The 11866-nt window shown below is 48.5% G+C and overlaps 4 protein-coding genes across 4 annotated transcripts; 2 read left to right on the top strand and 2 right to left on the bottom strand.

The window, feature by feature from the left end:
* Nucleotides 1-1604: 1604 nt before the first annotated feature.
* Nucleotides 1605-3317, top strand: PGI1 (glucose-6-phosphate isomerase; the record flags this gene model as incomplete). Its single annotated transcript, XM_064895990.1, has 2 exons — nt 1605-2110; nt 2159-3317. The coding sequence occupies 2 exons, from the start codon at nt 1605-1607 to the stop codon at nt 3315-3317; spliced, it is 1665 nt and encodes a 554-aa protein (XP_064758677.1).
* Nucleotides 3318-3643: 326 nt separating this feature from the next.
* LTR64_001610 (uncharacterized protein) lies at nt 3644-4516 on the bottom strand (the record flags this gene model as incomplete). The annotated part of the gene is made up of 1 exon (XM_064895989.1): nt 3644-4516. The coding sequence occupies one exon, from the start codon at nt 4514-4516 to the stop codon at nt 3644-3646; it is 873 nt and encodes a 290-aa protein (XP_064758676.1).
* A 1248-nt stretch (nt 4517-5764) lies between these two features.
* LTR64_001609 (uncharacterized protein) lies at nt 5765-6886 on the bottom strand (the record flags this gene model as incomplete). The annotated part of the gene is made up of 1 exon (XM_064895988.1): nt 5765-6886. The coding sequence occupies one exon, from the start codon at nt 6884-6886 to the stop codon at nt 5765-5767; it is 1122 nt and encodes a 373-aa protein (XP_064758675.1).
* A 1164-nt stretch (nt 6887-8050) lies between these two features.
* CHS2_2 (Chitin synthase, class 2) lies at nt 8051-11527 on the top strand (the record flags this gene model as incomplete). Its single annotated transcript, XM_064895987.1, has 1 exon — nt 8051-11527. One exon carries the CDS (start codon nt 8051-8053, stop codon nt 11525-11527), a length of 3477 nt encoding a protein of 1158 aa, XP_064758674.1.
* Between the last annotated feature and the right edge of the window lie 339 nt (nt 11528-11866).

Raw genomic sequence — 11866 nt, 5'->3', positions numbered from 1 at the left:
GAGATGGTGCTTATCTCAGTAGGTTTTGCCGGAGAGAAGCTGCAGTAGATCCTAACTTCTATAGACGTCGCCAACTGTGACGGAACTTGCACCCCGTCTGTCTTTACAAGCTACAGTACCATCATTGAAAGCTATAGTAAAACTGTCGAAAGCCCCACTAACGTCGAAACCTACACTACCGTCCTCGAAAGCTACAGTACAATACAGTCAACGAGCACTACGACACGAACAGAAACGATCACGCCCGCCACAACCTCTGCAAATGTGCCTCCAATCCCCATCACGCTCACCGACAGCGCATCGTCGCTCGTGACAAGCATCCCTGACAAATCGACTGCCAGCGTCGGTACTGACACAACGTGCGCTGGGATTGATTCAAAGACTACAGATTACATTCCGACATTCTCTACAATCTCTACAACCATAACATCCGTCTCGACTGCCACTGTCTCTACGACCGGTCTGGATACAACCTATAGCGATAGCAGTTCCATTACCGCGACCAGTCCTGGCACGGATAGCATAACTTCTACTACTAGTACGCTAGCGGCGGCAACAACAACAACAACAACAACTAGCGATGTCACCTATACTACCAAATCCACTCTATCATCGCCCTGCCCAGCAAGCACTACCATCATCACAATTACTAGTACTTCAGCAAGCTGCACAGTCTGGTGGCCATCTGCTCCCCCTGCTGTCACGACTGGAACTGGGCCGGTCACGATTCCAACGCAAGCCCCAGGTGCTACGCCCCTTTCTGATTGCTCAACAGTTATCTGGACCTTTACTTCAACGCTAGTCACCACTGGTACGGCTTCATCCCCCACTTCCGTAGGCACACCACAACCAACGAGTACTGCGGTCGGGGCAACCGTCACAACTTTTCAGTCATCTACTTCGTCGTTCCCCTCGTTGTATCCTACAGACACTAGCAAGAGTGCCAGTCCAACCACCCAGCAGTATAGGGGCACTGGTGCCAGTGATCGGGCTGTATCTTCTCTCACTGCACTTTTTGTCCTTGCGACAGTCCAGCTTCTGCTTCTCTAGGTCTTGAGAGCCCAGTAACATCATCGAGGAAGAGCTTTTGTCTATACTTATCTAGGAGAAGATAGTTGAATGGTGCAAACGGTAATCAAGCAGATTATACTCTGCCAATCAAGAACTCATCAAATGTGCTCTTCTCTGTCAGGTGGAATCCACCTTGATTTGCAAATCTGTTTTTGTCTCTTTCTTCAATTGACCTTTAAACACAGCTTCAAATATTTTCGACCACTGCACCCTTACCACCTCAACGTTCGCTTGGTATTCCGTTTTAGGAAGTTACCGCACTTAGTCAGGCTCGTGTCGCTGGCCGATGATCCCTATTCGATCATAGCTAGCAGGTGGGGCGTTGCGTCATGCCTAAAAGTGTTTGGGAAGTTGCAGCTGTGGTGCCCCGCGACAACCTTTGGCTAATTATTGTAAAATAAGAATTACACGATTCTATAATTCTTATACCTAAATCAATTGTGTTTCTCGAGCAGTAGGTTCCTTTTGTGTTACTTGAAACTCTGGACCGGCTGATTTCTTCTACAGGTTACACTTGCAACACAGCACGCAACATGTCTGACGCCCAGTTCGCCCAAGCCACGGATCTAAAGGCATGGCAAGCCCTCGTTGAACACCACAATAGCGTGGGACGAAACATTGTCCTGAAGGAAGCGTTCGAAAAAGATCCAGATCGGTTCAATAAATACACACGAACTTTCAAGAACGAAGCAGATGGCACTGAGATTCTTTTCGACTTTTCGAAGAACTTCATTGCCGATGACACTCTGAAACTTTTGACTGATCTTGCCCGAGAGGCTAAGGTTGAACAGTTGAGAGATCGCATGTTTGGCGGCGAGGCCATCAACTTCACCGAGGACCGAGCCGTTTACCATGTTGCTCTACGAAACACAAGCAATCAACCTATGCAGGTCAATGGAAAGAGCGTTGTCGAGGACACAAACTCCGTGCTAGACCACATGAAAGAGTTCTCCAACCAGGTCCGAAGTGGTGAATGGACTGGATACACTGGCAAGAAGATCAAGTCCATCATCAACATTGGCATTGGAGGCTCAGATCTGTAAGTGGAAGTCACAGCCCAAATGAGCTGGTACTGACTTTACAACAGCGGCCCTGTTATGGTCTGCCAATCATTAAAAGCATATGGCGACCGAAGCCTGACCATGCACTTCGTCTCCAACATTGACGGCACTGATATCTCAGAGGCTCTGAAAGATTCAGATCCCGAGACGACAATGTTCTTAATCGCGTCCAAGACCTTCACCACTGCGGAAACTGTTACCAATGCCAACACTGCGAAAGAGTGGTTTCTGAAGTCCGGAAAACAAGAAGATATCGCCAAGCACTTTGTTGCTTTGTCAACAAACAAGTCAGAAGTCGAGAAGTTTGGTATCGACTCTAAGAATATGTTTGGATTCGAAAGCTGGGTAGGTGGTCGATACTCTGTTTGGTCTGCCATTGGTTTGTCAGTTGCTTTATACATCGGCTTCGACAACTTCCATCAGTTCCTGGCCGGCGCTCACGCTATGGATCAGCATTTCAAGAATACTCCTTTGGAGGACAACATTCCAGTTATTGCTGGTCTTCTCAGTGTGTGGTATTCCGACTTCTATGGCGCACAAACACATCTTGTCGCACCATACGACCAGTACATGTCACGGTTCCCTGCTTACCTGCAGCAACTCACCATGGAGTCTAACGGTAAGGCAGTCACTCGAAGTGGTGATTATGTCAAATATACTACTGGTGCCGTATTCTGGGGCGAGCCAGGTACCAACTCACAGCACTCTTTCTTCCAACTTCTGCATCAAGGCACCAAGCTTATCCCAGCTGATTTCATCATGGCTGCTAAGTCGCACAACCCAGTTTCTGGCGGCGTCCACCAAAGAATGTTGGCTTCCAATTTCCTGGCCCAGACTGAAGCACTTATGCTTGGCAAAACTCCAGAGGAAGTCAAGGCTGAGGGTGCACCAGAAGACCTTGTTCCACACAAGACTTTCCTTGGCAACCGTCCAACCACAAGCATCCTGGCTGAACAGATTACGCCAGGTACACTCGGTGCGCTGATCGCATACTACGAACATATGGTCTTCACAGAAGGCGCCATCTGGAACATCAACTCATTCGATCAGTGGGGTGTGGAACTTGGCAAGGCCTTGGCCAAGAAGGTACAAAAAGACTTGGAGACAGACGGTGATGCTTCTGGCCACGACGCATCGACTTCTGGTTTGATTGCTGCTTTCAAGGCCAAGTCAAATATGAAATAGGCCGGCTGACTGATTTTGATGAGTCGCCAGTATATTTTCTTGAATCACGATAAACCTGCGAATAGTACGTACACTGATCGTTCTGTAGCTGGATGTAAACCACGCTGCACTTGATCAAACTTCTACTGCTAAACAGATGATTGAGCAGCGAGCAATGACGATAGACAATTGTGTATAGACAAAAGTAGCACAGAAAGCTGCAGTATAGCGTTGTTAGAGAGCGAAGTATGATTTGGTGATGACGCTTGACCAGATTGCCAGTTCCAGTTTGACCTTCTCACTGCTCATCAATGCGTCAGCTGTGCTGTACTGTCCTGAATTCTAAACTATCGCTCAGAAGCCGAATTTCCAGCCAAAAGCTCAAGCAATTGCATTGCCTCTCCGACCACCATATCGTTCCTCTCCATAGCTTCCTGCTCACACACGTGCCTCGCCATGCTTTCCATACCACAAACAAATATTCGATCCTTCCTGACATCTTCTCCTGTCGGGACGTATTTGTCATCCTCCTTTTCAAAGCCCAAACAACTTAATCCGTCTAGATTGTCGTCATCGTCGTCGTTGTAGTTATTCTCCTTATTTGCCTTGGGGTAGATCAGAGGCCTCATCCAGAATGCCGTGTGGGTGTGTATTTCGTGCTGTAGGGCGTTGACTGTGGCGAGGAATTGTTTCGGGTGTCGTTTGTCGCCGAGTATGAAGGGTGCTGCTGGAGTTGTTCCTGTAGCAGTGACGGAGGGAAGAACGCCGGTTTCGTAGGCAGTTAGCCATTCTGTTGTTAGTGTTTGCAGTTGTTGAACGTGCTGTCGAGCAGATTGGAAGTCAGCGACCGAGGCGGTCAAAAGTTGGTCTTCGTGGTTCATGGGTAAGGTGTCAGATTCTGTTGAAGCACCGTACGTGGTGGGCGTTGGTGAACCTTCAGAACCCTCTTCTTGGGTTTCCGCCTCTTCTTCAATTTTCAAATCTTGGTTGCTAATTTCGGACAAGCTGTGAACAAGAGGTTGGAGCTGCTTCCCCATTTGACGGAATGTGATGTTGGCCTGTCTGGCTACGATTCGCTTCTCTATCGCTTCCGTGCGAAGGTTCACAAGCTTCTGGGTCGTTTCTCGTGTTGTGTCGTTGATTAGGCAGAGCTGGTACTTCAGAGACTGTTTGGGGTCAAGGCCGTTGGGAACTGAGAATTCGATCGCTGTAGTCGTCATGTTTTGTGCTGTTCAGGAAGCTATTCTGGAATTGTTGTGGTGTGAAGACAGGGAAGGGTATGGATTACGTATCTTCTTTTCCCGTGTGGAAGCGTTGACTCCAACCTGGTGGGAAGGCGCTGGAAAAATGTGGTGTACATGAGACGGAAAGCACTCGTGAACATGATGTAGGTAGAAGATGAAGGATATATCTGGGTATACGATGAGGTCTTGGGATTCGCTGCGTCCTAGAAGGTAGAGTGAAGATCGGTGAGGATGCTGGCAAGAGCAGTGAAAGTCAGAAAACCACTTTCCTCCTATGACCTTCACTCCTGTTGTTACCATCATCTCTAATCTTAGCTCTCCTGACATCATGTCTACTTCACCGTGCTTGGAGGCTGCAGTAGAAGAAGTGTCCAGGCAGTATGATTTAATGCTAGCAAAATGAGCTTATCATGGTCACAGTCAAATGACTCTCACTCATGACACAAAGGGTGACCCCATGGTTCTTCGAGAGTGCTTGAAATGGGAATCTTTCTAAAAGAAAATGAAAAAGAAAAAACGTAAGTGTATCGATCGCTGTCAGCATTAAGAAGCCATATGATCTGAATACCAGAGTCACTCTCATCTAGAGCCTACCGGTAGCATCTCTTGTCAGCTTCAGAGAGATAAAGGCGATGCTTTCTACGGAGTACAGTACCACGCCTCTTGGGTTATGTCGGCGATTCGACGTGATGGTAAGGACGAATATCGACACATCAGCAATTTAAAGAGCTTGGAGTCGCCGCGTCTTAGCGCGTAGTTTTGGTGACCACGTGTATCGCGCTAAGGGTTTTCGTGTTTCCTGCTCCAACTTGAACTTGAGGCAAGAAGAGTAGATCTTGAAGCGCGGCCTTACGTGTTGAATCCTTTCTTCGTAGGACTGCTGTTAAAGACTTATACTAGAGTCAAAATGCCAGCATACAGTCAGCATCAGTCATACTCAGTCCTGGTGACCTCATGATATATGCAAGAAGTCGCAAATGGAGATCAGATATCAGACCTGAGTTCAATTCAGTCACTGGATTAGCTGGCTCTTTCAAAGGCTTTGGTCTAGATTGTGGAAACAAGAGTCTGGTAGGTCCAGGATGACGAAGCTTGTCATGTAACACGAGTACGGAGCCAAATTGTGAATACGAGAATATGTATAGACTCCCATCAATATGTATGTTCTTCTCATTCTTACCGGTCAACAGCATGATGTTTGCTTATCTTATTGACCCTCAATGACTACTTAGGATTGCGAAGCGGATACGACAGCACGCTCTCGGTGCTGTTATGGCTGGGACCATATATGCTGCTGTTGTACCTCTCGCTCAGAGATTGTCCTTCCATCTCCTTCCTCAGTTGTTCTCGGCGTCTCTCCTCCTCCTTCCTTTCACGCCGTCTTCTCCAATAGTGTCGACTGAATGGATTCCATGAACTGCCTCCTTTTTTTGCCTTCGTCACTCGTTTCGAGGACGATACTTTGTCCTCACTCTTCCCAAACTTACTCTGCCACCACGAGATCAGCTCCTCCTGTTCATTATATGTCAATCGATCCAATGTATTTCGCCTCTCGAGCAAACGCATTGTGTTCTTGAATTTCTGCACTCTCGGGTAGTATGAAACTCCCTTCAATTCCTCCTGCGCAACTCTGGCGCCCAATAGGGAGAGAGAGCTATTTGTCTGGCCAAAGCCCCACCAGCTCGATTTGATACCTTGATCGATGTCTTCCTGACGCTCGAGGAATTGACTGCGGTCTGGGGAGATGATTTTGGAAACGCCACTATTGAGGTGACCATGATAGAGAGCTGAACATTGTCCACGCTTTCGGGAGTCTTCGTCGTAAGGTACACCATATATAGGTGCTGCTTGCGGATCGGTTTCGAAGATGCTTCGAGCTTTGGCCATGCGAAGATCGTGAGAGGAACGTCTTGGAGGAGGAGCGACCCGGATATGCGCCACATCAAACACAGGACCGTGATTTACCTGTTGCTCCACACGCGCGTCGATTGTGCCTAGTCTAGTATCAGACCAGTATTCTGGACTCCTGGGCGGACGTTGAGTTGTCACTGCCTTGCGGACTCTGCCGCTGCTTGTCTTCCTGGTCTGTCCAGCTGCATTGCTTCGGCTGCTACGAGCGCTAGTTCGGCGAAGATCATAGCGATGTGGCACTTGTGTCTGAGGTGGAAGAGGCTTCTCATAAGGTATGTAGGAATACTCTATTTGGGCCCCTCGGCCAGTCGCTTTGGAAGATCGTGTGGCGTCAAATTGATTGCGTGAGGTCGTGGTCCTGCCATATGGAGAATAGGCCCGGTCGGAACGTGTCGATGAGGACCACTTCTGCTCAGCGTTGTATTTTCCTGGCATGTTGAAACGCTAAATTTTCAGGTACACTTGATCGCTTCTAGCGGCTCAGGTCAAACAAGAGCTGGACTTGAGATCCATGCCACAACTGTGAATATAGGACAGGGCGGTTTGGACAAAGCGATGTGGGCTTTCCGCAAACGTCGAGTGATTACTAGAAAAGTTCAGAATGACCATAATGTCTGATTGCGAACAAAGACTTCGAAATCGTGGTTGCAAGCAAAGCCAATTGCAATCTGGACCTCACATCCTGCGCAAGCAGCGATGACGCCAACCATACCTATATAACGTCGTGTTCGGATCCTCGTCTCTTGCTGTGACAACAGTTTTCAGCGGCTGGTTAAAGTCAGTAGGTAAGAAACTTCCTATTACCGTTAGTATACAACATGAATTGTCTGTCAGAAAGACCAAGAGATTGACAGCTCGGGATGATGTAGAAAAGGAGCAACCAGGTGATGTCCCTTTCAGACATGATCGGTCCAAAGCACTACTAAAAACCGTTAGTATATACACATCGAACTGGCCATTCCCAGATGGTGATCCATGATATTCACGAAGCGCTACTGCTACGACGTAGTGATTAAGATCTTCTTGCTACGATTTGCAGATGTAGTTGGGACGTAGAGAATCAGAGAAGGTGTTATGTACTGTATAGAAGCCATACACGCCAAGAACTGCAAGCAGAGTTCTTGGCTCACGTGTGCTTTAGATTAGCCGTAGTACTGACGTGCCAAATCGCCACTGGCGCAGTTCGGGGTATCGTAAATTTCCATTGAAGCAACGTCAAGCCATGCACGACCTGGATCTTCACAGATCGCAAACGAGTCATTGAGAGAGATGCCAAACATAACTTAATGCGGGCCGAACGGTGTTTAGCAGTGATTTATTCTCCGACCACAACCTTATCAGGCGTTTGTTCCACCATGGACGGCCGTTGCTATGCCAACATTGTTTGCAATAGGTAAACATGGGAGCGCGAACAACTAGCGTTCAGGATGACATATACCCTGCAGAGATTACGCATCTCTGATGGATAGCACTACAGCTACACATTGAGTGTGTAACTTCCGGTTTATTGCAGATATAGTCGGAACACAACCACACGAGGGATAGACAATATTTTCATGGTGACTATCATCTATACAATTTGGTCTGTGCTTAAGCACGATGGATTTACCCACAATACCGCCACGAGATCCGCCGGCATATGGGGGGCCACCGACTTACCCAGACGCACCACGAGATGAGGATGTCGTCAACCCAAGAATCAATATCTCTTCTATGAAACTGCTTCCCAGCAGTGAAGAGGACACGAGACCGTATGTGAGCACTTCTACTACAGCCCCGAGGATCGACGGAGAAAAGTCGTTCAAGCACAAGATTGTGTCGCAAGTGATCACACCTTGTGTGCACTGGCCACCTAATGTTGACCTGCGAAGCGCGCGCATAGTCAATCCAAGGTCTTCGTTGGCATCTGAAGCCCCAGACCAAGCTGATCGCAAGACCACAACATACGTTGTGGAAGGAGCATCCCCAGCTCTTCAGGCCCGTGTGACACTTAGGAAAAGATCTAATGCTAATGAAAATTATCGAAACAGAATGCCGCAACCAGTTCCTATCAGACCTGTACCTGAACGATACCATCGACCACAACCATCCGCAGACATGTCACCTAGCAGACCTGCGTCAAGGCTTGGAAGAATGCCGTCGATACCTCCATACACAATGCACGACCGTGTGACCTCACCCGTGCGGCCAAGCACTCCATCGCGAGGAGGCTCAATAGACTGGACTCGCGCGCCTTCAATCGCACCCCAATACGAACCAGCAGATCTAAATGGAAGTCCCAGACCAGGTACGCCTTCCTCGCAATATGGTGGTAGTCCTCGAAGACCGCTCCCACCTGCGCCGCTATTCTCAAAGCCTGGCACAAGCGAGACCACAATACCTATTTCAGATGCAGGTACAAGCGACGACGTGTTCGTAAATGGGCGGCCGCTTGTTCCCGACAACGATCCAAGAGCGACTCTGAGATCTTCGCATTCATACTCATCAGGCTCGACGATCACAGACGAGGATGAAGATATTGTAGATGAGAAAGAGGATGGTCATACTGGCCCTGCGCCAGACGGTCGGCACGATCGAAGAGGCTTACGCGATGCTCAAATGACCACAAAAGAGGTTCGACTCATCAATGGTGAGCTGGTATTGGAGTGTAAGATTCCAACCATATTACACAGCTTCTTACCTCGAAGAGATGAGCGTGAATTCACGCATATGCGCTACACTGCTGTAACATGCGATCCAGACGACTTTGTGATGAATGGGTACAAACTGAGACAGAACACAGGCATCACGACAAGAGAAACAGAATTACTCATATGTGTGACTATGTACAATGAAGGTGAGATTGAATTTACCAGAACAATGCACGGCATAATGCGAAACATTACTCACTTCTGCTCGAGAACGAAGTCGAGGACATGGGGAAAAGATGGTTGGCAAAAAATCGTGGTCTGCGTCATAGCAGACGGAAGACAAAAGATACATCCTCGGACACTGAATGCTTTGGCTGCTCTTGGTGTTTATCAGGACGGTATCGCAAAGAACGTGGTCAACAACAAGGAGGTCACAGCGCATGTGTACGAGTACACCACCCAGGTATCGTTAGACGAAAGTCTGAAGTTTAAAGGCGCAGAGAAAGGCATTGTGCCATGCCAGATGATCTTCTGTCTCAAGGAGAAGAACAAGAAAAAGCTTAACTCCCATCGATGGTTCTTCAATGCATTCGGCAGAGCATTGCAGCCGAATGTGTGTATTCTGTTGGATGTTGGAACCAAGCCAGATTCAAAAGCTTTATATCATCTCTGGAAAGCCTTCGATCAGGACTCGAACGTTGCAGGAGCAGCTGGTGAGATCAAAGCTGATAAAGGCAAAGGCTGGCTCGGCTTACTGAATCCACTTGTCGCATCACAGAATTTCGAATACAAGATGTCGAATATTCTGGACAAGCCTATCGAGTCGGTCTTTGGCTATATCACTGTGCTTCCTGGTGCGTTATCTGCCTACCGTTACTACGCCCTCCAGAACGATCCAACAGGCTACGGACCTTTGAGTCAATACTTCAAAGGAGAGACGCTTCATGGTCACGACGCAGATGTGTTTACCGCTAACATGTATCTCGCTGAGGATCGTATCCTTTGCTGGGAGCTGGTCGCAAAGCGTGGTGAACAGTGGGTACTAAAGTTTGTGAAAGCTGCTTACGGTGAAACCGACGTCCCTGACACAGTTCCGGAATTTATCTCACAGCGTCGACGTTGGCTGAATGGTGCCTTCTTCGCAGCCGTCTACTCCCTGGTACACTTCAAGCAGATCTGGCACACAGACCACACCATTGTCCGAAAAGTTCTGCTACATGTTGAGTTCGTCTACCAATTTGTACAGCTCTTCTTCACATTCTTCTCCCTCGCCAACTTCTATCTCACCTTTTACTTCGTCGCTGGTGCTCTCACAGACCCTAAGATCGACCCTTTCGGCCACAACGTCGGCAACTACATCTTTACGATATTCCGGTATACCACAATCCTCCTCATATCACTACAATTCATTCTTTCCCTCGGCAACAGACCACAAGGCGCCAAAAAGCTCTACATGGGCAGTATGATCACATACTCGATCATCATGGCCTACACCACATTCGCCGCCATCTACATCGTGGTCATCCAGCTCAAATCGCACGCCCTACAACAAGCCGACAAAGACAACCCATACCAACTTGGCAACAACATTTTCACCAATCTGATAGTATCAACCATCTCCACAATAGGCTTGTACTTCATCATGTCCTTCCTCTACTTCGACCCATGGCACATGTTCACCTCCTCGGCGCAATACTTCGCCCTCCTCCCCAGCTACATCTGCACCCTGCAAGTCTACGCCTTCTGCAACACCCACGACGTCACCTGGGGCACAAAAGGCGACAACGTCCTACACACCGACCTCGGCACCGCCAAAGTCACCGCAGACGGCAAAACAGTCGAGGTCGAAATGCCCAGCGAACAACTCGACATCGATTCCGGTTACGACGTCGCCTTACGCAATCTACGCGATAGACTCGAAGTATCGAAACCTAGCGTCAGCGAGAGCCAACAGCAGGAAGATTACTACAAATCCGTCAGAACATACATGGTCGGCGTCTGGCTAATCTGTAACGTCATCTTCGCCATGGCCATTTCCGAAGTGTATCCTGTCGGCGAAGTCTCGAACAACTTCTACTTGAAATTCATCCTGTGGACAGTCGCTGGCCTGGCGCTCTTCCGCGCCATCGGCTCGTGTACATTCCTCGTCCTAAACCTCATCGAGTCTCTCGTCGAGGGCCGGTTACAAGCTAAATTCGAGCGGATCTTCAATGCTGGAGATGAGAATAGCAGTAAGAGAGAAGGGGTAGGGAGTGGACTTAGCGAGAGTGGGAAGGACAGTCAGACGAAGAGTATGGGGCAGGGCAGTAGTGGGGGGAAGACTAGCTGGACTCTAGGGAGTGGTGTCTCGGGGAGTTCGTGGTTGAGCGAGACGTCGAGTCGGGTTAGTGATTCTGTGAGTAGTGTTAGGGAGAAGTTGCCCAGGTGGGCTGGTGGGACTGGATGAAGATGAATGGATGTGATGAGGGTTGACGATACTTATTAGATGTGAAGGGATGTGGTTTTGCTGTATCAAAAGTTACGAAGTGGTGTTTAATGGTGGTCAGGGTCATCGGAATATGGGATAATCGTTCGTACTGGTTGGAGCACTTTACGAGATGTCTATCAGTGTTAGAGTCTCAGTCGAATCTAAGATATATTGGCACATCTGGCGCTGTAAGGCTAGATAGCAGGCGAAACTTGAAGACAAGCAATGGCGTGGAGTCACGATAGAAAATAGGGCCGTCAATGCCATAACAACATCGAGCGACAAGTGGCTGCTTAGAGATAACTGGATGACATAAAG

The sequence above is a fragment of the Lithohypha guttulata genome (genome assembly GCF_036872675.1).
Source record: "Lithohypha guttulata strain CCFEE 5908 chromosome Unknown scaffold_1, whole genome shotgun sequence".
Classification (NCBI taxonomy): domain Eukaryota; kingdom Fungi; phylum Ascomycota; class Eurotiomycetes; order Chaetothyriales; family Trichomeriaceae; genus Lithohypha; species Lithohypha guttulata.
This window is presented reverse-complemented; position numbering and strand designations above follow the sequence as displayed.